We start from the raw sequence: 27,421 nt of genomic DNA, 5'->3' as shown, positions 1-27,421 counted from the left end.
CTGTTCTCTGACATTTCTTTTGACTTACAAAAGGCACCTCAACAATAATTTGGTTTGTTGCGGAACAGGTGTTAAAAAGGAAATTAAGTGCCGTTTTTGGTCATAAACACCCGGGACTTCCCAGAGACCAGTGTGCTGACTTCTCCCGGTCCTGATGCCTAATTAAAAACTTTAAACTGGAGAAAATACCCTAGTAACATTTTCAGCCTCAATAACATGGCCCCCTGCTCCGTGTGTGTGCTCACTTATAGACAGTGTACAGCATTGGCAATCTGGGCACCTTATTTCTTCCCAGGAGTGTGTTAGGGTGATGAAACTAAGCCTACCCCTGCCACTGAAAAGGAAAGTAGCTTTTCCAGTCTTTTGGACAGTTGTGCAGACTCCGGGTCTAAGGAGATGAATTGCCATTTTCCAAGTACAAAGCAAAGAACAGAGCTCCTGAGACACTAAGGAGAGTCTCGGATTGATCCAATTTCCTCTGCTTCTAGGAGGATTGCAGAAAATGGGATTTTAATAGGTGAAAACATACCCTTTATCACCGGCACAGCTCTCAGTAGGACATCCTTAGGTCTCCCCTTGAGCCAGCTGGCCCAGCATCTGTAGTTAAAAACAACCAACTCACCAACCCAGCTAACATATGAGGCATTTCTACTTTACAAAATAACACTTTATCCATATTCCCTTTGATCTTCATAGTACCCTGAGAGGTAAGCATGGCAGAAATAGAGCTCATTTGAAAGGGCTTAGAATCTCACACTGGTAGGACAGTTGAGGAACTGAGCCCAGAGAGAGAGTGCCATGACCAGGGTTTTAGGGCAAGTTAAGTGAAAGAGGGAGGGAAGGAACACTGGGATGCTAATCATTAAGGTGAGGTGGTTAGTCCAGGATCACATAGCAAGAGCCAAGACTTCTAACTCCTCCATTGAGCATGTTTTCCACCACTCTACATTGCCTCCATGTGAGTTAGAAGCTCCAAATTCAAGTTCTGACAGTATCACCCATAAGTGGCTTTGGAAAAAAAAAAACATTGGCGAGCATCAGTTTTCTCATTTGTAAATTGGGTATAGCAATTCTTACCCCTTGTGGGATGTGAGGGTCAAAGAGAGAACATGTTAGCAATAAGCACTCATTTGCTTAACCCATTTGCCTCTTCTAGTTCACGAGAGTATTGCCAGAGTGACCTCAGTGTATTCCACACACTCATCTTCTGTGGCGGTGGTGCTTGTTCTGGAGTATATAGGCTTCTGATCTGGCAGAGGCACTTCCTGCACAGTGCAAAGGGGATTTAGGTTCCTGCTTCTCAGAGGCTGGGGTTTGTTTCTCCTCCTGTTGTCACTTTCCCATTGTCCTGGCCCTGAAAAGATGTGGCATTGTGCAAACTTGATTTTGGCTCGCTACATAAAGTTGAAACTCCTAGCCTGGGGATTGAGAGATGGGGTTCTCCCTGCTCAGCCACCGTTTTGATGTGTGACATTAGGTAAATCCCTTCCCCTCTGAGCTTTGGTTTTCTCATATGTAAAATGAGGGTCTGGAATTTTGGCTCTGAAAGCCAAAAAAGCGGAATTCTTTCTTTTAAACAAAGCTTTTATTGGCATCCCAACGCATAAAAGATAAAAGAGCGATTTCTTACCCTGGAGCTCTGTCCAGTGGCCCTCTGACTACCCGCCACCACCCCACTAAGGCACAGTGGTGCTCTTAAGGATCTCTGAGTTTGTCCAGCCCTTGAATTTAAGGACTCTAATGTTATGGCAAGACCGGGTCCACCCTTGGCCTCCAGCATGCCTCTGGCCATTAGGATCAAGCACACATGTGGTTCATGATGATTGGTCTCAGATGGCTCCAGCTGTGCCTCTAGCAGAGCAGGCTTCAGAATCCACAGCCCCTGACATCTTAGCTGGTCTCTGCTGGATCCTTGCAGAAATCAGATCTCTCTTGGGGAGGGACTGGAGCATAGGCAAGCTCCACAGGGTCCCCCTCCTGTCGTGAAATATGTCCATGGTGTGTGGGAGGGGGATAGGGGAATGTGGAAGCCCCCCCCTCTCCTTGTCAGCAGCCCTTTCCAGCTGTGATATTATCCTTGCCCTGAGGCTGGGTGCTGAGTACCCAGGAAATCACCTGCTTCTCCTCTTCTCAGGAGAAGGCCATCAGCATATGGGAGTCGGAGAATTTCTTCTTTGACCTTGAGCCTCTGCCAGGGGCTGTGGAAGCTGTGAAGCAGATGGCCAATCTAGAAAAGTAAGTTTGTCTTTCCACTCTAGTGTCTGTACCTTCTTGCCATCCCTTTTTTGCTTCTGCCCACAACCTCTCCTCACTTCTCTCTCCTCACCCCTGCACAGGGCCATGCTTGTTCCATCATCACTGGACTTGGTAAAAACCTAACTGAATAAAACAGACTGCTTGCAGGCTCTTAAGATGTTTTGATTCAGTAACTTGAGAAAATATTAAGTCTGATTTGACATGGTTCACTGGGTGTTGAAAGTTTATTTATCCAGCAACTATCTGAGAACTGACTGTTAGATGCTGCTGGGCACCAGTGATACAAAAACAAACAAAACTCAGTCCTTGCCTTCATGGAGCTTACAGTCCAACCAGATAGCAGACATTAAACAAAGAATCACACAAGTAAAGATAATCACAGATTGTGATAAGTGCTGAAAAGAAAAAAAATAAGGCATATGAAGAGATCTAAAAGGAGCCCTAATGAAAAAGGGTAGTAAGGAAGCAGGGAGAGTATTGCGTGAGATGTTTCTGTTTTGTTCTAGTGAAATGATTGATTCCATGGACTGAAGCCCCCACTCCACAACCACTGTATACTATCCACTGGAATCCATTAGAAGTTACAGATGATATGCTCCTCTAAGAACTTTATTGAAACAGCCTTTTTGAGATATAATTCACATACCATACACCCATTTAGAGTTAGAGTGTACAATTGGATGGCTTTTAGGATATTCATAGTTGTGCAACTGGCACCATAGTTAATTTCAGAACATTTCATCAGCCCAAGAGAAACCCTATACCTATTAGCAGTCCCTCCCCATGCCTGCCTGCCCTCTGCAGCCCTGGGCAACCACTGTCTACTTTAAGTCTCTAGATTTGCCTATTCTGGACATTTCATACACATTTCAGACAGTATGTGCTGGCTTCAGCATAGTTTCCAGGGTTCATCCACATTGCAGCACAAATCAGTACTTAATTTTTTAAAAATGGAATCTGTATTTAATGAGGCATTCAGATTGAGAACCATGACATTTCCAAACAGAATTCTCTCTCCTGCTGAGACATAGCTTTCTGATTTGCATAACCCTACGTAACTTTGTTTTTAAAAATTGATGTGTAATTGACATATAACATTTTCATTTCAGGTGTATAACATAATTTGATAGTTGTATATATTGTGATCATTCTTTTTCATTGCTGAATAATATTCCATTGCATTATGCCACATTTTGTTCAGCCATTCATCAGTTGATAGACATTTGGGTTGTTTCTACATTTTAGATGAATACTTTAGAATATTTTAAGAATAATATTACTATGAACATTCATGTATAAGTTTTTTGGTAATTGTGTATTTTCATTTCTCTTAGGTATATACCCAGGAGTGGAATTACTGGGTCATATGGAGAATCTATGTTTAACATTTGAGAACTGCCAAACTGTGTTCCAAAGTGACTACACCATCTTACATTACCCCTACTAATGATTGAGGGTTCCAGTTTTCCACATCCTTATCAATACTTGTTATTGTCTTTTACAGTCTCGCCATCTTCGTCGGTGTGAGTGTTATTGTGGTTTTGATTTGTATTTCTCTGATGGCTAAGGATGTTAAACATCTTTTTGTTTGCTTATTTGCCATTTGTATATCTTTTTTGGAGAAATGTTTATTCTAGTCCTTCACTACATTTCTTAATTATTTGTTATTTATTTGTTATGGGTTATTTGTCTTTTTTAAATTAACTTGTAAGAATTCCATATATATTCTAGATTACAACTCCTTTATCAAATATATGATTTGCAAATATATTCTTTCATTCTGTAGACTGTTGTTTTACTTTCTTAATGGTGCCTTTTGAAACACAGATTTTATTTTGATGTAGTTTAATTTACCTATTTTTTTTTCTTTTGTCACTGTATTTTTGGTGTAATTTCTAAGGATTTTTGGCCTAATCCAAGATCACCAAGATTTGCTCCTATGTTTTCTTCTGAGTTTTATAGTTTTAGCTTTTACATTAAAGTCATTTGACTTAGTTTTTGCATGTGGTGTGAGGAAGAGGTCCAGTTGTCCCAGAATCATTTGTTAAAAAGACTTTCTTTTCCCTATTGAATTATCTTGGCATCCTTGTCAAAAATTAGTTGATGATAGATGTTAGCATTTATTTCTAGACTTGTATAACTTTTATTGGTCACAAGTTTGCTTGAAGTTTGCTTAGCAACCTGAATGACAAATCAAACATAAAGGTATGATTTGGCCTTCATTGTACCATATAAATGCCTCCCAAAATAGTCAACTTTCAAAGTTCTGACATGATAAGTAGGCATCAGAGAAACACAAAATGCTTAGAGTTTGAGTTGTATCATAGACTTGTTTTGTTGGTAATTTACCTTTAGATTTGAGTCTAGGTCTTGCAGAGTAGTATATTTTATGCTGGATTATTATTTGAACTTGATTTATGGTGAAATGGTGTTGTATAACTTCTTCCATCTATTGCAAAAGCCTGGAGAGGCCAAGAATATGTGTATTGCACTGAAGCTTTTTGAAACTCTTTTCTTGTCTGGATCAGCATTTCCTGAACCATTCACCTGACTGTGTTCTGGGGAGCTGGATAGATTGTGGCTTAGATCTGGGCTTCTCCAAAATCTAACTGTTAGATGTCGGGCAAGTTATTAAACTTTCTGGGTCTCAGTTTATCTGTAAAATGAGGATAATGAGAAAGTCCTCAGTATAGTGCCTGGCACAAGTAGGTGCTCAATAAATGTTAGCTGCTGTTGTTATTATTCTGCAAGATTTAATAGGTATGCAAAAAGAAAAGTATTCTTTAACCAAAACCATTTGGAAAACACCAAATTAAGGTTTCTTTACTGTAGGAATTTTCAGAGCTGTTTGTTTGCTTATGTGCATTGTTAGTCTTTATTCAGGTAGCAGAGGATGCAGCTTTCTTCAAATGTATCCTAGCTGAAATTGTGTATCTGTGATTTGCATTCGTCCCTGGAGAGAAAACTTGAATAGTCAGTGCCCAAAGTTTGGGCTAAGAGAGGAAAGGGTCTAGTCAGTAACTAAGTAGATGATTGTGTGTCTAGTGCTAAAGTAATCAGAGACCATAGTTTAAAATGTATCTTAATGAAGATCTGTCAAGTGCCTGTTCCATGTTAGACCTTATACCAGGTGCTGCAGATACAAAAGTAGATAAGAGATAGTTCTTGCCTTCAAAGAGTTCATTAGTAAACAGGTGACTAGAACATAGTTCTACAAGTGCTGTAATAGATGTGTGAGTGGAGAGTGGGAGTGCAGATAGGCAGCTGCTCATACTTCCCAGGGGAGGCGGTGATCCTTGAGCTGTCATCTTGAAGACTGAAAAAGAACCTGCTAGGTGGAGAAGGTAAGGGGGTTTCAGGTGGGAGGGAAACAGTGAGAGCAAAGACCTTACCTCCCACCTGAGCAACTATACTCAAACACCCTCCTTAGCATGATGCATCCTGACTCCAGTGGCACTGAGTGGAAGACTGTGCCTCTCTAGGCATGGCCTCCCACCCTGAAGAGCCAGCTTGGAATATCTTCAATGGCTACTAATTTTTTAAAACTATTCAGTAATATATGGGTATATTCTTATGAAAAACTCATACAGTGTGAAATATGTGAAAAACTGAGTTGCCTGTTCCCCTCCTCCCCTTGCCTATATACATCCCCCTCAATCTCATTCTTTTTGCCCTAGTTAACAATTTGAGGTATGTGCTTCCAGGCCTTTTAAAATGTATTTACATATGTATTTGTATACAGATTTGTAAATTTATATGTTCCACCTAGCAGCCAAAGTGATATTTTTAAACCCAATTCTGGTGCTGTTTGTCTCCCCTTAAAACTCGTAGCTTCCTGTGGCACTAAAATAAAACCCTAACTCTTCCAGGCCCATGAGGCTGTTGGAAACCCAGCCCTCTGACTCCTTTTTGCCTGCTCTAACTAACAACTAACAGAATGTATTCCACATAAAATGCCCTCAGTCAATATGAATTCTCCTTTAAAGGGGTAATTTGGGTAAAAAGTGTCCAAACTTATTTAGAGTCAATGCTAGCAAATAAATGAGTCATATCTGAATCTCCCTAGTGTTTAGAATATAATGGATTTCAAAGTGTGTTGGATAAAAGAAATTCATGATTTCTTTTACCAGAAAGTACATTCTGATGTGATTTCTGATGTGATTGTGAGTGGTTCCTGAGGTTGGTCCCTAAGAGAAGGTTGAAAAATATCTGCTTTAAAAATATATAGCTTATGGTTAATTTTGGAAAATTAAAATATCAGATAAAAAGTTTATAATCTCACCACTTTGAAAACACCACTTTCTTCCATTTTGGTGTTAGTGCTTGAATTTTCTTTCCTTTATGTTTTTTCCATAGTTGTTATTATATTGTATATAGCTCCAAATATGTATTAAGCAGTACACCTCCTAGGGGACTACTTTTGAAGGAAACACCACTCATTTAGAAGGACAAGTCTAGATGTGGTTAAACCTGTGTTAAACATGGCTCTCATTACTGTATTGTAGAGCCTGGAAGCAAGTGATTCATTTGTTCATTAAACATATATTTTGTAAATCACTTAACATGTACCTGGCACTGTTTGAGCACTGAAGATGTATTTGCAAATAAGACATGTAAGGTTTTGGACCTCAAGGGGAAAGCCTTACAATGAGGAAGATGAAAACAAGTAAACAAAATAATTTCAGATTATCGTAAGCTTTGTGAAGGAAATAAACAAGGCGATGTATTAGGGAGTAATTGGGGAAGGAGCTACTTCAGATGGGGTGGATAGATGTCTCCGAGGAGGTAACATTTGACCTCAGACCTGAAGGATAAGAACGAACTAGCTAGCGAAGTGCCAGGGGCACTTCTGGCCGAGAGAGGAGCATGTGTAAAGGCCCTGAGACAGGCAAGGACTTTGCTTATTGGAGTAAAATAAAGGAGACCAGTGTGGCTAGAATCAAGTGAATGTGGAGGGTTGATGGAATGTTGGAGTGGTAGAGAATGGGGCTGATAAGAGAATGATGTGATCTAACTTAGGTTTTAAAAACTTGGGTTCAGGGCAATGAATTTGGGTAGATATTTCTCTAAAGATATACAAATGGCCAATAAGTGCATGAAAATTTGCCTTGATATCATTAATCAATAGGAAAATGCAAATCAAAATCACAATGAGAAACTACTTCACACCCACTAGAATGACTATAATAGAAAAAAGAGGTGATTGTAAGTGTTGGAGAGGATGTAGAGAATTTTGGAACCCTCCTCATTGCAGGTAGGATTGTAAAATGGTGCCACTGTTGTGGAAAACACTTTGGAAAATATTTCTTCAAAGTGTTGAATGTGGAGTTGCCATAGGACCCAGCAACTGTGCTCCTGGGAATGTACTCAAGAGTAATGAACACATACGTCCACAGAGAAACTTGTGCATGAATGTTCCTAGCAGTGCTACTCACAGGTGGAAACAATCTAAATGTGCATTAATGGTAAATGTGTCAACAAAATATGGTATATCTGTACAATGGGATAATATTGAGCAATAAAGAGGCATGAAGTACTGATACATTCTACAATGTGGATGGCACTTGAAAACATTATGCTGAAGGAAAGAAGCCAATCACAAAAGACCAGGTCTTTTGTCGGATTCCATTTATATGAAATATTTAGAATAGACAAATCAACATATGTAGATTAGTGGTTTCCTAAGGCTAAGGGCAAAATGAGGAGGAACCGCTGATGCATACAGGGTTTCTTTTCGCGGACATGAAATAGGTGATCTGAGAGGTGATTGTTGTAAAACTGTAGATACGCTAAAATTCATGGAATTATACACTTAAAATGGGCTGCTCTTATGGTATGGGAATTATCTCAATGAAACTGATTTTACAAAATCAGTCTACTCAATTTTTTAAAACTGAACAAACGATTGATACATTTAGGAACATGAACAAATCTGTAAAATAATGTTACTGGATGAAAAAAGCCAATCAAAAAAGAGTACTTATTCTACGGTTTCATTTATATAAAATTCTAGAAAATACAGTCTGATTTATGGCGACAGATGGTGGCCTGGAGCCCAGGAGGTGGGGTAGGGATAGGAAGAGATAACAAAGGGATACCAGGAAACTTTTGGGGTTGGCGGATGTGTTATTATCTTGATTATGGTGGTCTGTGTTTCCCAAATGTCAAACCTTAATGTACTATGTCCTTTTAATATGTGTAGTTTAATGCATGTCAGTTATAGCTCAGTAAAGCTATTTCAAAATAATCAGTCTAGATGCTGGGTGGAGAATGGCTCAGTGGGGTCAGAATTGGAAGTCGGAGAACCAGAGTTGGAATTTTGCAGTGAGAGGTGGCTGTGTTTTGGACTGGATGATGAACATAGACAGCAGTTGATGGATTGAAACATGCTTTTGAGGGACAACCCACAGGACCTGGTGATGGGTATTGAGGGTGGAGGAAAGTTAGGAAAAAAGGTGGGTTTTTTTTTTTTTTTGCTAGAACAATTAGATATATAGTACCATTTACTGGGGAGGACAGGTTTGGGGAAGTAAGGACAATCATCTGTTCCATTTTGGAAATGCCGAGTCTGCAATGCCAGTGTGATGTCCAAGTGGAGACATTTAATAGGCCCCTGAGGATGTAAGCCTGGCATTCAGGGAAGATGTGAGAAAATAGAAAATATATCCGTTGGTCTCTGCCCCTGGTTCCTGGCACAGAGCTTCTAAAACCCTTGTGATTTCCTAAGTGATAAGAAGACAAGGAGCATCTTTTGTTCTAATGAGATGACTCTGGGTGGGCTCTTAGGTGGGAACTGGTCACCAGAAAGACCAAGCCATGATTAGAAGCTTGGAATTTTCAGCCTCCACCCTCTACTTCTCCAGAGAGGGGAGAGGGCCTTGAAATGGAGTGGGGTAATTGATCATTCTTATGTGAGGAAGCCTCCATAAAATCCCAAGAGTAGGAAGTTCATGTGGGACTGAGCCCTTAACCTGTGGTATCTGACACTATCTCCAGGTAGATAATGTCATAATTGAGTCAAATTTGTAGCACAGCCAGCTGCTATCTCAGAGCATTAGTTGGTGTCGAGTAACACATCTGGAGTTAGAAGTGTCGTGAGTATGGTAATAGTGTGAGAGTAAAGGAGACACGCAGGATAGAAAGCTGCGAGGGGAAAAGTGGGTGGGTTTTCTTACACAGGAGAGAGCTGGATCATGAAAGCAAAGTTGGGGGGCACCAGTATGTAGACAGTGTTTAAAGCCCTAGGCCTGGGTGACATCACTAAGCATGGAGTATAGATGAGGAACCACAGAGGGTCAGAAACCCAAGAGAGGCTGGGTGACGAGGCTGGGCAACTGGTTGAGGGCCGCAGTGGGTTGTCTGTCTTGATGAGGTTGAAGGATTGAGTGGAAGATATTAGAACAAGTTTACTGGAAGTTTAGTAAGTGGTGATCAGAGGAGAAACATGAAATTGAGATTTTGGCAAAAGTAATTATAAGCTGCAGGGTACAGCAGGAAGAGAGGTGTTGGAGATGGGGTGGAAGAGCAAGGTTAGGACCTCAGAGCCCCACGGGTTGGGTCCATGCATGTGTGCATGGTGTGCAGTGCCATGTTACAGTCACTGAGGATGATGATAGGAGTGGGGACGGAGGGACAATGGTGATCCTGTAAGATTGGGGAGACACGAAGGGCAGTAACTGGGCAAGTGGTAGGTGACAGCAGCCGGGAAGGGCAGTAGTGATGTGTCTGTAGGTACGGGCTTCACAGAGTCAGGGATTTTGAAGGAGAAATGATCTGGAAGTGGCAATGGAGACCAAGGAAGACTTTCATCACTTCACATCTCTGAAGCACGTGGGATATGAGGACAAAACAGCTTTCACTCTGAGGCACACGGGAGGTGTACTCTTCATGTGAGACCAGGTTTCAGTGCAGGCAGGAAGTGAGAGAACCCGAAGGAGAGGCTGCATATCCAAGGGAATGACCCAGCAGGTGGGAGCGGACAGCCAGGTTGTCAGAAGCAGTGCTGAGAGAGATGAGACTCAGGGTAACTAGAAGGCACATGCTTTCTCCCCAGGTACATGGCAGTCTTATGTATGACTCCCAGAGGACTGATTTGCCAAAGAGAAAAAGAGTCAGGAAAATCCAGTCTTTGCAGGCTTGGTTTGATGAGCCAACTGTTGTTGGTTGCAGGGGCAGATGCCTACTTTATGAGGATTTTGGGCTTGGGTGGCTCTGTTGTTAGTGACTGGGGACCCTTGGGGTTGTGGGGAGAACCTGGCTCCTGGGAGGCCCTTCTGGGTCAGCTCCCACACTGACTCGGCACAGAAACTCAGACTGCGGGGAAGGGGCACTCCTCAGCAAGCCACATCAGCCTTGGAGAGACTCCCAGTGTCAGGATGTTGAGCCAGGCGGACCTGGGCTCCTCCTTGCTGTGCTCCCTGCCAGGAGGTTTAGCTGGATGCTTTACCTGAAGACTTGTCCTTAGCGTTTCTATATGTTGCATTGCATGAGGCCCCAATTCTCCCTCAATGACTTGCTCAGCATCCTTTTAATGCCTCTCTCGTTGTAAATACTTCTTAGTATTTCCCTTTCAGATCCCAGACTGGGCATCTAATGAGCCCGGCTAACCTTTTGGGCCTAGCCATGCATAAAAGCCTTAAGTCAGATGCCTACCCCTGAATTGGTTGCATGCGCCGGGGGGTGGAGTCCCACATGGTTGCCCAGGGCAGTGGGACAGAGTAGACATCTCTGATATGGAGAGCAGTGGGTTTACCTATTGCAGGTGATGGGCTCAGACTCTGAAAGGGTCCAGTGCCGCAGAGTGGGAGGGCAGGACAACAACAGGGATATGACTCAAAGGCTCACTCTCCTTCCTCTTCTCGCAGCACTGATGTCTTCATCTGCACGAGCCCTATCAAAACGTACAAGTTCTGTCCCTATGAGAAGGTAAGGCTTGCAGCTTGCTCGGAGTGGGCCTGGCACTTTGCCTCTTCTTGCTCTTACCCCATGTGTCCCAGGTAAGGGGTGCTGGCCCTCAGCCTGCCCAGCAGGGAGGGCACTGACCCTCATAGTGTGGCTGCCACCAGCTGGGATGGCCTCACTGCTGCCTCTTCTCCCATCTATCCCTCCTGTTTCTGTGCCAGGGTCTCCTTTCCCAAAGACCTCTAGCACCAGTTCAAAATTCTGTCACCTTCTCTGAATGGAGCCTGGTAATGATGCCAGGTTCTTTGGGGAGGATGACCATCCACATTTCAGTGAAGTGTCATTTGTGAAAGATGACACAAGGAGGGGCTGGAGGCAACCCAAAGCCAAATGTTAGGGTACATGAATTTATTTATATAAAGCCTTACAAAGGTGAAATAGTTGAGTTTTTCTACATACTCACTTTATCATGTTTATTGAAAAAATGAGAATTACATGAAACTTTTCTGGAAATTGAGAACCTGTGGTTGAACAATGCAGAGGACAGCTCTGTTGCCCAGGAGGTGGGCATTCACACCGTAGGTGGATTCAGGGCCAGCCCCATCCGCTGGGGAAGTTCAAGCAGCTTGTCCCAGAACCCCCCTGCTCAAGGGGCTCGTCTCAGACCTTCAGCATGAGTTCTCTTGAGTGTCTTCACATTACCTTTTCTCTCTCCGACTCTGTATCAGAAACAAAATGTGCACGTCAGCCAACATTAATTGTCTTCTGTGTGCTTTAAATGGAATTGGAACTCTCGCTTACTGAGTAGTTATCATGCTGTTCTGCAAGGCACTTGGCAGCCATCATTTCATTGCGAAGTCACAGCACCCCCTTCCATGGTAGTCCTTAACACCCTTGTAACATGAGTTTTGTTAAACTCAGGGGACTTAACGACTTACTCACAGTCAGTAAGTGTGTATTTAGGACTGAGGGCCAGGTCTACTATTTCTAGGAGAGTAGTGATCTCCAGGTCCTCAGACCAGCAGGGTCTGCATCCCCAGGGCACTTTAATAGAAGTGGGTATTTTCTAGCCTCTCCCGAGACCTGAATCAGAATCCCTGGGAGTAGCCAGGTGTATTTAAATAAGCCTACCGGGTGCACTCTTAGTTTTGAGAACTGCTAGGCTAGAGTAACTGTTTTCACTGAGGTTGTACATGGTGGTCAGGGTGATGATCCAGTACTTATTGGAGTAAGATTGATAAGCTGGCTGTCATTCATCTATTCCCGTGGATTGAAGTATGATCTTTATGCCTGCCATCACCTGTGCAGCCTCAGCCCAAGACTCTTCTCTTTCCGACAACTCAAACCTGAAATGTCTGTCCCTGGGTACCGATGTCCCCGTCCCACATCTGTCCCTCCCTCTCAGGCTGGAAACGGGGCCATCCTGCTAACACCCTTCTTATTACCCCTCACATCTAGCACATCAGCAAGTTACAGTTCCTATTGATCTCTTTCTAAAATATATCTGGCATCTGCCTACTTCTCTGTCTTTCCAATGCCGTCACCTCAGTATTTCTTCTCAGAACTAAAATAGCCTCCTAAACTGTCTTCATTTCAGTTCTACATGGAGCCAGAGAAGGTCTTCATAAGCAGATCATGCCAGTCTCCTACTTTTAAACATTTTAATGGTTTCCCACTGCACTTAAAATAGAATTAAACACACACACACACGCACGCACGCACGCACGCACGCACGCACACACACACACCCCTTCCTTTCCATAGCCTACAAGGCCTTGCCTAGCCACCTCTCTCACCCATCTCAAGTTCTTGTCCTCTTCCTTCATGATGCTTCATATTCCTTTGTTTCCTGAGTATTCTTGCTTCTTGCGCTTACACGTTCTGGGCCCTCTGCTTGGTTCTTCCTCATCCATTAGGCCTCAGCTCAGCTGCATCCCACAATTTCTGACCATATCTAAAGTAGATTCTTCCTCCTTGTTGTTCCATCTCTTAGACCCTCGTTTCCTGTATAACACTTACCACCATTTGAAACAGGTTTATTTCTTTGTCTGTATCTTGTTACCTGTTTGTCTCCTCTAATATACTGCAAGATCCATGAGGGAAGGGACTATGACTATCTTGCTTACAACTGACCCAGCACCTGGCACAGGGCCTGGCACTCTGTAAGCACTCAGTATTTGTCGTTGGATAAATAGAATCATTTGTTCAACAGAGTTATCAAACATTTTTCAGCAATAGTGTTTGCTGTTTATTTGATGCTTTTAATATTCCGGGCACTATACTTTTTTCATTTTTACGGTTTATAGCAGCTCCTTGAGAAATACAAATACGAGTGACCCTTGAACAATGTGGGGGTTAGGGGTACCAACTCCCCTACCCCTGCAGTCGAAAATCTGTGTATTATTTTTGACTACCCCAAAACTTAAGTTGTCCCTTGGTACCTGTGGGAGATTGGTTCCAGGACTACCCCCTATCCCCTGAGGATATCAAAATCCATACATGCTCAAGTTCCCTATATAAAATGGCATAGATCAATACATACAGTTGGCCCTTCGTATCCACGGACTCCCAACCATGGATCAAAACAGTACAGGTATTTATTGAGAAAAATTCTCATGTAAGTAGAACTACTCAGTTCAAACCTGTGTTGTTCAAGATTCGGTGTACTCTTATGATCTGTCAGATAAAGAAAGAAGCTGAATGAAATGAGGCAGCTCATCTGCATCTAATGATCACACAGGCAGCGGCACTGAGTCCAGGTCTGTGTGTCCTGGAGTCCATGCCCTTAGCTGCTCCTGCCAGCAGTGCCTGCTCGCTGTTGAGGATTCAGAATACAGTGACTGTATTCTTACAAAGAGGGTATCAGTTAGGACTTTTTAGCAATATCAACAGCATCCAAGTAATTTAAAGCAAAGCTAGAATTAGAACGATGTTGGTTTGCTCAGAGAATCAAAGGAAAATCTGAAAAAACAGGCTTATGACCAGCAGGTTCGGAGCCAGAGCCAAAAGATGGTCTCCTTTAGTGTATGTGCTCACACTGCAACTCCATTCATTCTCCATCTGCAAATTTTTTTGCCCAGGATTCATGTTCCCAGGAGAGAGGCTGAGCTCAGATCACTTGCCTGGCCCCTGGCCAGAGGACGATGGGCATGCTGGCAGTCCTGTACAGGATGAGGTAGCTTCAAAGGAAAAAATTGAGGTGCCATTACCAGAGGACAAGGCCCATTGATGGTGGATGCTTGATTAAATGAAGGAAAAAGGCAACAAAACCCACCTCTTTGAAACACTGTTAACATTTCGATGTATTTTTTTTCTATCCCAAAATTAAGCCTCTTCATTTAACCTCCAATAAAAAAATGTAGGTCATTTTTAAATGTAAGGTGATAATGAATTCATTCATTCAGAGAACATTTACCGAACACCTGCTACAACACTTAAAAAATGCCCCATCTCTGTTTTCAGGAGCTAATGACATTGTGGTGGTCAGATAGCTGGTTTTCACGCCATGTCACAGGCTCTGTGGTCACACAGGAGGAGGAAGCCAGGGAAGGCTTCTTGGGGAAAGTAAGGAATGAATTGTATTATGGAAATGAGAGGCAAGAAGTAGGGAGAGTGAGTTCTGAATGTTGGAAATAGCATGTGCAAACACAAAGAAGCATGGGGGTACCTTGAGGAGCGGGGGTAGTATAAAGGGGGAGAGGTTAGAGATGAGCTGAATACAGGCAGGGCATTTAGTAATCAGGAGTTTGTACTTCCGGCTACAGGCACTGAAAGGCCTTTGAAATATGTCAGACAGAGAATAACAAATACCATATGATATCATTTATATATGCAATCTAAACAAACAGAAGACAGACAAACAAAAAATCCCAAGTTCATAGATATAGAGAACAGATTGGCTGTTACCAGAAGGGGGAGCGGGAGGCATAAAATGGGTGAAGGGAGTCAAAAGGTACAAACTTCCAGTTATAAAATAAGTAAGTCCTGGGGGTGTAATGTACAGCATGGCGACTATAGTTAATAATACCGTATTGTATATTTTAAAGTTGCTAAGAGAGCAGATCTTAAGTTTTTACCACAAGAAAAAAATTTGTAACTATGTAAGGTGATGTATGTTAACTAGACTTATTGTGATGATCATTTCTCAATATATACAAATATCAAATCATTATGTTGTACACCTGAAACTAATATAATGTTATATGTGAATTATACCTAAATAAAAAAAAATAGTGCATAATAAATAGATGGTAAAAAAAAAGTCTTAAGCAATCAGTAGATTGCCCAAAATAATAATTAACAGTGAAATGAGTAATGGCATATTTATCTTTATTTCTCTAAAGCCCTTGCTGTTTTTGACATACATTATGACTTAAGACAGGCCCATAAGGCCATTGATGTTTGTGAGTACAGCTATACCTCATTTTATTGCCTTTTGCTTTATTGCATGTCACAGATGTTGTATTTTTTACAAACTGTAGGCAAAATCCTCCACCAGTAAAAAGATTACAACTTGTTTTATTACAATAGTTGCTTTACTGTGGTGTTCTGGAACTGAACCTGCAGTATCTCTGAGGTATGCTATATAATGCCAAACTGTTTATGCCATGGAAAAATATTTGCCAGAACAAGTTCCTCAGCAATAAAAATAAAATAAGAGCTAATACTTAAAGAGAAATTACTGTGAGCCATGTACTGTTTTAAACATGTCATATTAATTAATTCATTTAATCTTCATGAAAACCCAAAAGGGTGAATGCCCATGTTTTACAAATAAGGTTAAGAAAACTTGACCAAGTCCTCATAAGCAGTACATATTTGATTTAGGTTTGAACTAAGCCACTATAGTTTTGACTTGTGAAATGTACATTTTCATGTAGCTACATTATAGTTTATTAGATTTCTTCATCTTTTTTTCCTATTTCAAAAATCAAAACCTCTCCCAATCCATAGCTCAAATATTCCCTTGTGTAATTCATGTCACACAAAAATATTTTTTTAATTTTCTTATTTTGAAATAAAAACATGTCCATTATTCACGTAATTACTAATAATTTAAAAATCTAAATTTTAATTTTATAGAATAAGTCCACTTCACTTTTCATCCAAGCTGTCATCCAGTAAAACATTTGTTTTGAGAAATAAAGAGACACTTCAATATAAAACCAAAGGAGAGAGGAAAAAAAAGACAGACCTAATCATAGGCCTATAGAACACTTTTCCTCCCCACGTGCCTCACCATCACATTATTAAAGGCCTATTTACAGCAGTTCCTTTTATGTGATACAGCATGTATAGGCATTAAGAAAAAATTACAAGGCAAACCAAATGGTAAAAAACACAGTTTGAAGAGAGAAATCAAGCATTCAAACCAGACGTGGCAAGGCTGGAATTATCAGACCAGGAGTTTAAAACAACTATGATTAATATGCTAAGAGCTCTAATGCATAAAGTAGACATTTTACAAGAACAGTTGGATAATGTAAGCAGAGAGATAGAAATTCTAAGAAAGAATCAACAAAAAATGCTAGATATCAAAAGCACTATAACAAATGAAAAATGCCTTTGATGGGTTCATTAAGTAGATTGGACATGGTTGAGGAATCTCTGAGCTTGAGGATATCTCAAGAGGAACTCCCAAAACTGAAAAGGAAGAAAGAAAGAAGACTGGAAAACAACTACAAATTACCAGGGATATAAATGAATGATTGAAAATTTTCAAGTAGGATAAATACAAAAAAAAAAAAAAATTCCTATACCTAGGGATATCATATTCAAACTATAAAAAAATCAAAAATAAAGAAAAGTTTTGAAAAATGCCAGAGGGGAAAAAAAACCCTTACCTATAACAAAGATCAGAATTATATTTGATTTCTACTTAGAAACCATGCAAGCAAGAAAAACGTAGAGTGAAATATTTAAAATGTTGAAAGTAAAAAACCCACTGACCTACAATTCTGTACCCTGTGGAATTAATTTTCAAAAGTGAAAGAGAAATACAGGTTTTTTTCAGACAAACAAATTGAAGGAATCTGTTGCCAGTAGACCTGCCTTGTTAGAAATGTTAAAAGTTCTTCAGAGGGAAGGAAAATACTAACAGGTCAGAAAGTCAGATCTATATAAAGACAAGAAGAATATTAGAGAAGAGATAAGAGAAGGTGAAATAAAAACTTTTATTTTTCTTATTTTTAATTGATCTAACAGTTCGTTCAGAGTAATATTATCCATAATGTATGTGATGATTATAACTTCTATATAGTGAAATGAATGACCTCAGTGATACAAGGGATGAGAAGAAGAAATTAGGAATACTATGTTATTATAACAGTATTGTTATAGTATTTCAAGTACACTTGTGCTACTTGTGTAGCAGTACACTGTGATTTGAAAGTGGACTCGGATTAATTGTAAAGGTATATTGCAAACTCTAGGGTAACCACTAAAAAGTTTTAAAAAGTATATGCTTCTTAATATACTAAGAAAGAGTAGAAAAAAGAATCATATAAAATGCTCAATTAAAACTACAAAAGGTAGAAAAAGAGTAGAAGACAAAAATAAGAACAGATAACAAGGGCAACAAATAGAAAATGGTGACAAATATAGTAGGTATTAATCCAACTATGTCAGTAATGACTAAATATATCAATTGGTATAGATATATCAATTAAAGTTCAGAGATTGTTAGTGTGGATCAAAAAAAAAAACCATCTAAATATATGTTGTTTAATATAAAAACACAGCCAGATTGAAAGTAAAGAAAGGGATGGAGAAAGATATACCATGATAAAACTGGTCAAAAGAAAGTGAGTAGCCATATTAATTTCCGATTCAGACCAAGGAAAATTATCAGGGATAAGGAAGGGCATTATTGAGGCTGAGTGTGAGGAGTGCCCAAGAAAAGGACAATGGCTTCTGCTAGCACTTTGTCTGGGAGAAAGCTGCCTCTCCAGACTTCTCCCTAAAGCCAGACAATTCAGTTCCTACCCTTTATATCCCTGGTGCCCTTTGAGGAGCTGCTCCAGCACTGGAGCTCAGAGCAAAATACTCTTAACTCCTGGAGGGAAAAAAAAGGCAAGAGGTTGCAGAAACCATGGTGGCGGTAGCTCCCAGAGAAGTTAAGACACAATTCTGACACTGTTAAACCCTGGGGATTAACAGCGATAGATCTATTTCCTTCAACCTAGTCAGAACTGCCAGCTTCTCACAAGACCTAATTAAGTTTTAAATAAGATTCAGGAAGACATAATAGCTTATTCTGATTGTTCTTTTTATATCATATAGTCTCTAAATATTCATTGTCCTCATATGATTAAGCTGTAAATCAATAGAAAAAGCCAGTGAGGTTTTTCAGTTTTTTATTTTGCCCCATATATTTGGTCGTACTAGTCCTCTTAACTTCATATTAGTTTTTACTCTTCATATTGCCCTTTGTCTAAAGAGCTCCTAATTATATTTCAAGACCGAAAGTAAGTATCCCCTCCTCAGGAAAGCCCCTCGTTTCTCACATCTAAGTAGATTTGTACTTCTTCTATTTGGTACATATAGTGCTTGGAATATATCTCTATTATCTCAGGTATTACTGGGCATCGTATTACAATTATTTGCTTCTAGTTCTATATTTCCCAGTATACCCTGAGGGTGTTGAGTGTAAGGGCCATGCCTTTCTGGGTTTCTGTCTCCATCAACTAACAGAGTGCCTGGTACTTCATGTGAGCTCAGTTAATTGGAATTCAAATTCTGGGAATAAGTGTAGCTATAACAAAAAGAAATGCAGAAGCCTAGTTTAACAGAAGTGTCATTTTTCCTCAAATTGATTCATCAGATTCAAGCTGCTAATATTTGGGACAAGATACTATTTTCTTTCAGGACAGAGCTTCAGCAGAAGATACACATTGACTTAGATGAAAGTCCTCAAAGAGTTCCAAGCTGAGAATGATCATAAGTGCATATCTTGAGGAAAAACTTGCCTAAAAAAGGAACTTGAAAAATTTTACCAAATACTTTAAAGCTACATTAATTTGACAACGTGGTTAGCTTTTTTTCTGTTAGTACCTGTTTCTGTGTGCTAATTCATTTATATTATCTATGAATACTCACAATAGTAGACATATTGCAGTGCCAAAGGTTTAGGGGAAAAATATTTATAGGAAGATATAATTAAAATAGAAACTAATTACATTTATTGACTTAATTCTACCTCCCCCCCCACAAAGACAGAGAATTTAATAGTAAATACACGTATAATCAGTATTTTGTGAAACCTAATTTGTCATGTTGGCCTTTTTCTTAGCCAGAATTCATGAAGTTTAAAGATTAAAGCAGTGATTCAAAGGATGATTGCTATGCCTGCGCCTTATTGAGATAGATAGACTGATGGACAGTAAAGGACATTTCTGAACTTTCTGTTTGTGATTATGTGATTTTAAGGATTGGATTTACAAATGGTGAAGCATTTGTGAGTTTTTCTCTTTCTGAAACAACAACTACAACAACAATAAAGCCAAATAAAGGTTAAACTGATGTTCAGATTTAAAGGGGAAAAAAAAGGCTATTCTATAATAATAAAGGGGTCAGTTATCCAGGAAGACATAACAATTCTTAACATGTATATGCCTAACAACAGAACATAAAAATATGTAAGGCAAAAACTGTTAGAACTGCAAGGAAAAATAGATGAATCCACTATCAGAAATGAACAGACTTAAAAATAAGGACATGGTTGAACTCAACACCACCATCTGGATATAACTGACATCTAAAGACTACTTTATCCAACAACAGCCGAATACACATGCCTCCCAAGCTCACGTGGAATCTTTACCAAGACTGACCACTTTCTGGGCCATGAAACACCTTAACATATTTAAAATAATAGAAGTCATACAATATATGTTCTCACACCACAACGGAATTAAACTAGACATCAATAATAGAAAGATAGCTAGAAAACCCAAAAAATACATGGCGATTAAACAACACACTTCTAAATAACACATCAAAGAAGGATCACAACAGAAATTTTAAAATACCTAAGAGTAAATAAAAAGTAAGTAAAATACCTAAGAGTAAATAAAATACAATTTATCAATATGTGTGAGATGCAGCAAAAGTAGTGGTTAGAGGACAATTTACAGCATCGAATACATATAAAAGAAGAAAGGTCTAAAACCAATGACCTATACTTCCACATTAAGACACTAGAAAAAGAACAAATTAAATCTAGTATAAGCAGAAGAAAAGAAATAATAAAAATTAGAGCAAAATCATTAAATTGAAAACAAATCGATAGAGAAAAACAACAAAAGGAAAAGCTGATTCTTTGAAACGAACAATATAATCAATAAGCTTCTAGCAAGACTAAGAAAAAAAAGAAGACACAAATTACTAGTATTAGAAATGAAAGAAGAGATATCACTGTAGATCCTGTGAACATTAAAAGGAATACTATGAACAACTTTATGCCCACAAATTTGATAACCTAAGCGAAATTGATCAATTCCTTGAATGACATAGTCAGCAAAAACTCACACAAGAATAGACAATATGAATAGGCCTAAACAGATGGTCTTCCATTTAGAATGGTTTGACTTATGATTTTTTGACTTTATGATGATAAAACAATACGTAGTAGAAACTGTACTTCAGAGTTTGAATTTTGATCTTTTTCTAGGCTAGCAGTTTGTGGTATGATACTCTTATAATGCTGAGCAGTGGCAACGAGCCACAGTTCCCTCTCACCACTCCATTTCAACATTGTACTGGACGTCCTGACTGATGAAATAAGAAAAGGAAATAAGAAATATATAGATTGGGAAAAAAGAAATAAAACTGGCTTTGTTTGCAGATGACACAATCATCTATGTAGAAATCTGAGAGAATTGACCCCCCAAAAAATCCCTTCTGAAATTATAGGTGATTATAGCAAGGTTGCAGGATACAAAGTAATATATAAAAGTAATTTGCTTCCTACATACCATCAATGAATAAATAGATTTGAAATTAAAAACAATACCGTTTACATTAGCATTCCCAAAACAAAATACTCGCATATAAATCTAACAAAATCTGTATAAGATCTATATGAGAAAAACTATAAAACTCTGTTGAAGGAAGTCAGATAATAACTAAATAAAGGGGGAGATATTCCATGTTCATGGATAGGAAGGCAATATTGTCAAGATGTAAATTCTTCCCAATCTGATCTATTGATTCAGTCTAGTCCTATCAAAATCCCAGTGGGTTATTCTGTGGATATCGACAAACTGATTCTAAAGTTTGTATGGAATAGCAAAAAGCCCAGAATAGCCAATATTGAATGAGAACAAAGTTGAAGAACTAATGCTACCTGACTTCAAGACTTGCTATAAAGCTACAATAATCAAGGCAGTGTGGCACTGGTGAAAGAATAGACAAATAGATCATTGGAACAGAATAGAGAGTCCAGGTAAAGACCAACACAGATGTACTTAACCAATCTTTGACAAGGATCAAAAGCAATATAATAAAGCAGAGCTTTAGTCTTTTCAACAAATGGTGCTGGAACAACTGTATATCCACATGCAAAAAAAATCTAGACACACACTTTACTTGTTTTACACCTTTCATAAAATTCAACTCAAAATAGATCTTAGAACTAAATATAAAATAGAAAACTATAAAACTCCTAGAAGATAATACAGGCGAAATCCTAGATGACCTTGGGTATAGTGATGACTTTTTAGATACAATATCAAAGGCATAATTTATGAAAGAAATGATAAGCTGGACTACTTTAAAATCAAAAACTTTTGCTTTGCAAAAGACATTGTCAAGAGAATGAGAAGACAAGCCACAGACTGGGAGAAAGTATTTGCAAAAGACATAACTGATAGAGGACTGTTATCCAAGATATACAAAGAATTATTAAAACAACAGTAAGAAAATGGATAGCCTGATTAAAATATGGGCCAAAGACCTAAACAGACACCTCACCAAAGAAGATATACAGATGCTATATAAGCACATGAAAGGATGCTCAACATCATATTTCATTAGGGAAATGCTGTTGTTGGATGAAGTAGTCTTTAGATGTCAAAACAATGAGACACACCTATTAGAATGGCCCAAATCCAGGACACTGATGACACCAAATGCTGGCGAGGATGGGGAGTAACAGGAACTCTCATTCCTTGCTGGTGGGAATGCAAAATGGCACAGCCATTTTGGAATATAGTTTGATAGTTTCTCACAGAACTAAACATATTCTTACCATATGATCCAGCAATCACGCTTCTTGGTATTTACCTAAATAAGTTGAAAACTTGAGGGAGAACTATTATTACCCTGCTGTGGCCCAGATAACTTGCTGAAGAGGAGACTCAATTATGAAAAGCCAGCACTGCCTGTTTAGGAAAAGTGGCCACACTAGGTTGCGGCCTGCACCTGGAAGGGGGTCATGTGAGGCAGGGAGTGCTGGTGGGGGCTCCGGGCCACGGGGGCTGTGAGGCAGGGCGTGGGTTGGGGATGGAGGCACAGATCTGGTGTTTGCTGGGGCTCTGCCCCTTGCTGAACCTTTCTGAGCATCAGCTTTTTTATCTGTACAGAATTTCTTTGCCATGGTGACCTTTCAAAGATATAAATCTACTTGTGTCAGCCCTTGTTTGGAGCTACTCTACTTGTGGTCTACACACAGGTGCTGGCCCAAGATAGAGAAATGCAAAAATGGTTGTGTGCAATTGGAAACGTTGGTAGCCTTTTGACATGGATACAGCATCCAAGAACATGACCGGATTTCAGATCTTACATAAGTATCACTCCATGATCAATTAGAAACTAAAAAAGAGAACAACTGGTCCTTCTTCACTGATAGTTTCTAAAACCTGGTTCTAATAGACTGATGGACTTAGAATGACGTCTTATCTCTCCAGCATGACCTACAAGGCTGATGGGACTTTGGCCCTGCCCAGCACCTCACTCCTCCTTCCTGCTCCCCCTCTTCTTTGTGCTCCAGCTACACAGCTAAACACAGCATGTTCCTGCTGTAGAATATTTAGATTTGTTTTTCCCTCTGTATGGAACGTTCTTCTCTCAGTCCTTTAATTCCAGGCTCTGCCCTGTCACGCAGGTTCAGTCACAGACGTCTCTTCTCAGAGAGGCCTTCTCTTACTATCCTCAATCTTAGTTCCTTGTTTTATTACCTCAGAACACTTGTTCCACCTGAAATTTCTTGTCTGTTTGTTGTGTGTCTCTTCCCACTAAAATATGGATTCCACGAGAGTGTCTCTTCTACATACCATCATCTCTCCACTTTTGAGAACCATACTTCACATAGTAGGTGCTCAGTAAATATTTGTTGAATAACAGAATGAGTAGATTGTTGTGAGGCTTAAATAAGATGATGGGGGATGAGTGCTCATTGAGTTGGCATACTGGAAACGTAGGTCCCAGGCCATTCCTGCCTCCACACTGTAACATACACCTACGCTAGGCTACCTGATCTGGTCCTCCAGTGCTCCTTCTCCTGGAATGGCACCTAGGGAGGTCCTCATCTTCGCTTGGTAGACAATGCAGTGATTAGCTTGTCTACTGTCTGCATGGTAATTTGAGCTGTTTTGTGAACTAATGGTACCCTGTTATATTATAATGGGAGTCTTTCTGAGAAGATGGCCAGCATGGTCATTTGCTTGGGGTTCTTTGTCTGCTGGGTAAGATCACTCAGGAGAAGGATGTTTGGGGAACCTAGAACTGGGCCGTAGAGAGGTAAAAGGGGTACCCGATAGCCAACAGGTTACTATGGGACCACCCTGCAATCTTGGCCATGAGGTCTTCAGACTCAGAGCATCCTTTCCTTTTGATGCAGGACAGGGTAAATTCCCCTTAGTGGAGGGGGAGCTCAAGTCCTGTACCAAGAGTGGGGTGTGGGGTGGGGGGAGGGTGAGGAAGGATGGGGCAGGAGAAGGGAGGGAGGGAGAGAAAGAAAAAGAGAGTTCTTGACTGAGTGCAGGAAAGAATTCAAGCGCACGCCAAAGTTAAAGTCGAAAGGAAAGTTTATTAGAGAATGAGTAACACTCCATAGGCAGAGCGTGGTCATCTCTCAGAGGCAGAGAGTGAGAGAGCCTGAGAGGGACAGAGACAATGAGAGGGACAGAGAATGAGAGAGAGGGTTCAGGGGAATTCAGTTTATATATCATTCTTTAGTTTCTGTGAATTACAGTTTAAAGACTTTGTTTACCCATCTTCTTTTGATAGTATGGGTATGCGGCATGAAAGATAAGAGTATGTAGTGTGAAAGAATGGTTATGTAGCAAGAAAGCCTGCTGGCAAGTCTCAGCCTTTGATCCATAGGTTCCCCATGGTTTTAGCCATAGGGAATGAATGATTGTGTTTATTTTCTATAGGACATGACTTAAAGACTGTTTTCCTGTTTCCCCTTCACAGTGTGGGAAATGGTTTTCAACAATCCCAGCAGAAATCTTCCTGCGCAGGCTTCCCTAGGTCTGGCAGCAACATGTTGCAGACACTGGATATAGCTTGATTTAACATTTAGTTCTCTTGTCCCCTCACTACATAATAATGAATTGTTTCAATGTACCTTTGAGCTCTGTCCCCTTCTTTTCTGTGTCCCTAGAGCCTATGCACTCATACACGTGAGGCATTCACAGCGTGCATGCTGGGTGGAGGGAGGAGGCCATCAGTTGATGTCCCGGTGGGCAAGACTGGAGCTGCGGAGGGGGCAGTCTGGATTTTAGCCAGGACTCTGCTGCTTTCTAGCTGCTGGGACATGAATAAGTGACACTGTCTCCCTGAGCATCAATTTCCTCTGCAGCCAATGGGATAATCATGTCTCCCTCTCTTGGCCCTTGGTCCTAAAGAAAGCCTGGCTGTGCTCTCGCTCGTAGTCTATGCCCAGGCCTGATGGCACTTTCTTCTCCCCTCTGCCTGTTCATGTTGCAGTATGCCTGGGTGGAGAAGCACTTTGGCCCTGACTTTCTGGAGCAGGTTGTGCTAACCAGAGACAAGACCGTGATCTCTGCCGACCTTCTCATAGATGATCGGCCGGACATCACAGGCAAGTGGCCTGCAGCAGGTGAGGAGCGAGTGTAGACAGCCAATAGCCACTCAGACAAACAGCACACAGGGCTGGGCCTCATGGCCCCTGTCCTAAGTAGTCCTCACTTAATCACCAGATATGTATCAGATATCCAGACTTGAGCCCAGCCCTGAGCCTCTGCCCTGTTGGGGAGACAAGGCTCTCTCAGCATCTGACCTGGGAGTCAGGAGAAGCAGTTTTCAGCTCCAGGCAGAACTTGCTGGGTAGCCTTCGGTCAGTCCCTTAACCTGGAAGCTTTGCCTTTATCATGTTAAATGAGGGTCCAACTCTGGCTTCCAAATATTTGTTTTTAGCAGAATACCCTCTCTCTCTTTTTTTTTTTTCTTTTCTAAAAGCAATTTGAACTGAACCTAATATATAAAACAGAAAAGTGAAGCAAAATTTCTCCAGCTGAAGGTTTGGGAGCTGTATTTGTCCCTTTTGCTTATGGATACCCCCTTCCTAAAACAAACAGACAGACATACAAATAAACCTTGAACTGGCTTTAAAGGAGAGGGGAAATTTATTATACCTAACTAAAAAGATGGGACAGGAGGCCTTTAGGCATGGCTGAATCTAGGAGTCCAGACAACATCAGTCAGAATTCAGTTTCTTTATCTCCTCGTTCTGCTCTGATTTGCCTTCATACTTACACAGGCTCTTTCCTCCTGGTAACCATCTATAGTTTCAGGGTTAAATCCTATTCTTTGGACTCCCTCAGTGGTAAAATACTGATTATTTCTTCCTTAATGGCTTTTTGAGCTGGTTTGGGAAACATGCCTATCTCTACACTAGTCACTGTGTCCAGAGAGTAGAATCCACAGTGTGCCCTCCCCTGACCTCCCTAACCATGCAGTTTCTCAAGGAGAGTAGGTCACAGTGCCAGTGGGGACGGTGACCTTGAGGGTCCCAGAGACTCCCTCAACTTCCATCTCTAACCATGGAAAGCAGGTAAGAGGCCTGTGTAGGAGGAGCTGGGGGTCCAGGCCATAACCCAAGGGGCAATGCCAGTATGGATATGTAGACATGAGAGATTGAAGCTTGGGAAGGTTTGCAGGGCCTGTGGTCAACAGCTGGTGAGCAGCAGAGCTGGCACTGGCCAGTGCAGGATGACTGGGCATGGGAGAGAGGAAGGGCAGGGTGTCAGCAAGGCTTAGCCTCTGACAGTGACTGGAGATTACCACAGCCACAGTTACTGCTGAGCACTGCTGTGAGCTGTCCCGTTGCTTTGTGGGAGCCACCTTGTTTAATCTTTGTGACTCCTAGGAGACAGGTGCTAATGCAGTCACCACTTTACTGACAGGGAAACCGAGTCTCAGAGGTGAGTTACTTGACTGAGGACACTTGAGAGTTGGTCCCAGGCAAACTCTCCAGGGTCCTGACATTGGTCTGAGTGCTGCTTTCCCGCCCACAGGGGCTGAGCCCAACCCCAGCTGGGAGCACGTCCTCTTCACATGCTGCCACAATCGGCACGTGCAGCTGCAGCCCCCCAGCCGCAGGATGCATTCGTGGGCGGACGACTGGAAGACCATTCTGGACAGCAAGCGGCCCTGCTGAGCTGGACTGTTCTCTGGGCCCCTCCGTGGGGCCCCTGACTTCAGGGCTCCCAGCTCAGGGCCTGGGGGGCTAGTGTATTGGCCTGGGGCCTTCCTCACAGATGCCCCATGCCCACTATGTGTCTCCTCCCCTTCCCCAGCCCTGCCAGCCCTTAAACTGGTCTTGGGGCTGGACTGGTCCAAGGGCCCTGGACAAGACTCATATAGCCGGGCAGTGCAAGCTGACCTCAGGCCATGGCTAGGCTGTGGAGGCCAGGGGCTCCAGACAGGGAGAGGAACAAGGGCATTGTTCAGAGGGCAAGGAGTCCTTCCCCTCCCCCAGGGAAGTCCCCTCTTCCCTGGGTCTGCAGGCCATCAGTGAGGTTGCCAGCAGCAAGATGGCTGAGGTGCTCCTGGTCTGAGAGGGCAATGAGCAGGAGCAGGTAGAGAAGAGCTCCTCATATACTCAGCCACCACCTCTTAACCCCTGTCTGCCCAGTCTGGTGCCTCCAGTGCCCTGCCATGCATTCAGCAAGCACCAAGTTCCAGGACATGCCAGGCTCTGTGCTGGGGTACCACACATGGCCCTGCCTTTGACCAGCTCATTGTTGGGGCCCCACTCAGGGCCCAGCAGAGTCATGAGACTTGAACGTTTGTTGAA

General features: G+C 41.2%; 1 protein-coding gene across 1 annotated transcript; it reads left to right on the top strand.

The window, feature by feature from the left end:
- The first annotated feature begins 2,021 nt into the window (after window positions 1-2,021).
- Window positions 2,022-27,421, top strand: NT5M (5',3'-nucleotidase, mitochondrial). The gene is made up of 4 exons (XM_025044397.1): window positions 2,022-2,235; window positions 11,121-11,181; window positions 25,090-25,222; window positions 26,640-27,421. The coding sequence occupies exons 1-4, from the start codon at window positions 2,219-2,221 to the stop codon at window positions 26,780-26,782; spliced, it is 354 nt and encodes a 117-aa protein (XP_024900165.1). The 5' UTR covers window positions 2,022-2,218; the 3' UTR covers window positions 26,783-27,421.

The sequence above is a fragment of the Pteropus alecto genome, unplaced genomic scaffold (assembly GCF_000325575.1).
Source record: "Pteropus alecto unplaced genomic scaffold, ASM32557v1 scaffold52, whole genome shotgun sequence".
Lineage (NCBI taxonomy): Eukaryota > Metazoa > Chordata > Mammalia > Chiroptera > Pteropodidae > Pteropus > Pteropus alecto.
The sequence above is the reverse complement of the archived record's forward strand: the minus strand, read 5'-3'. Positions and strand labels throughout refer to the sequence as shown.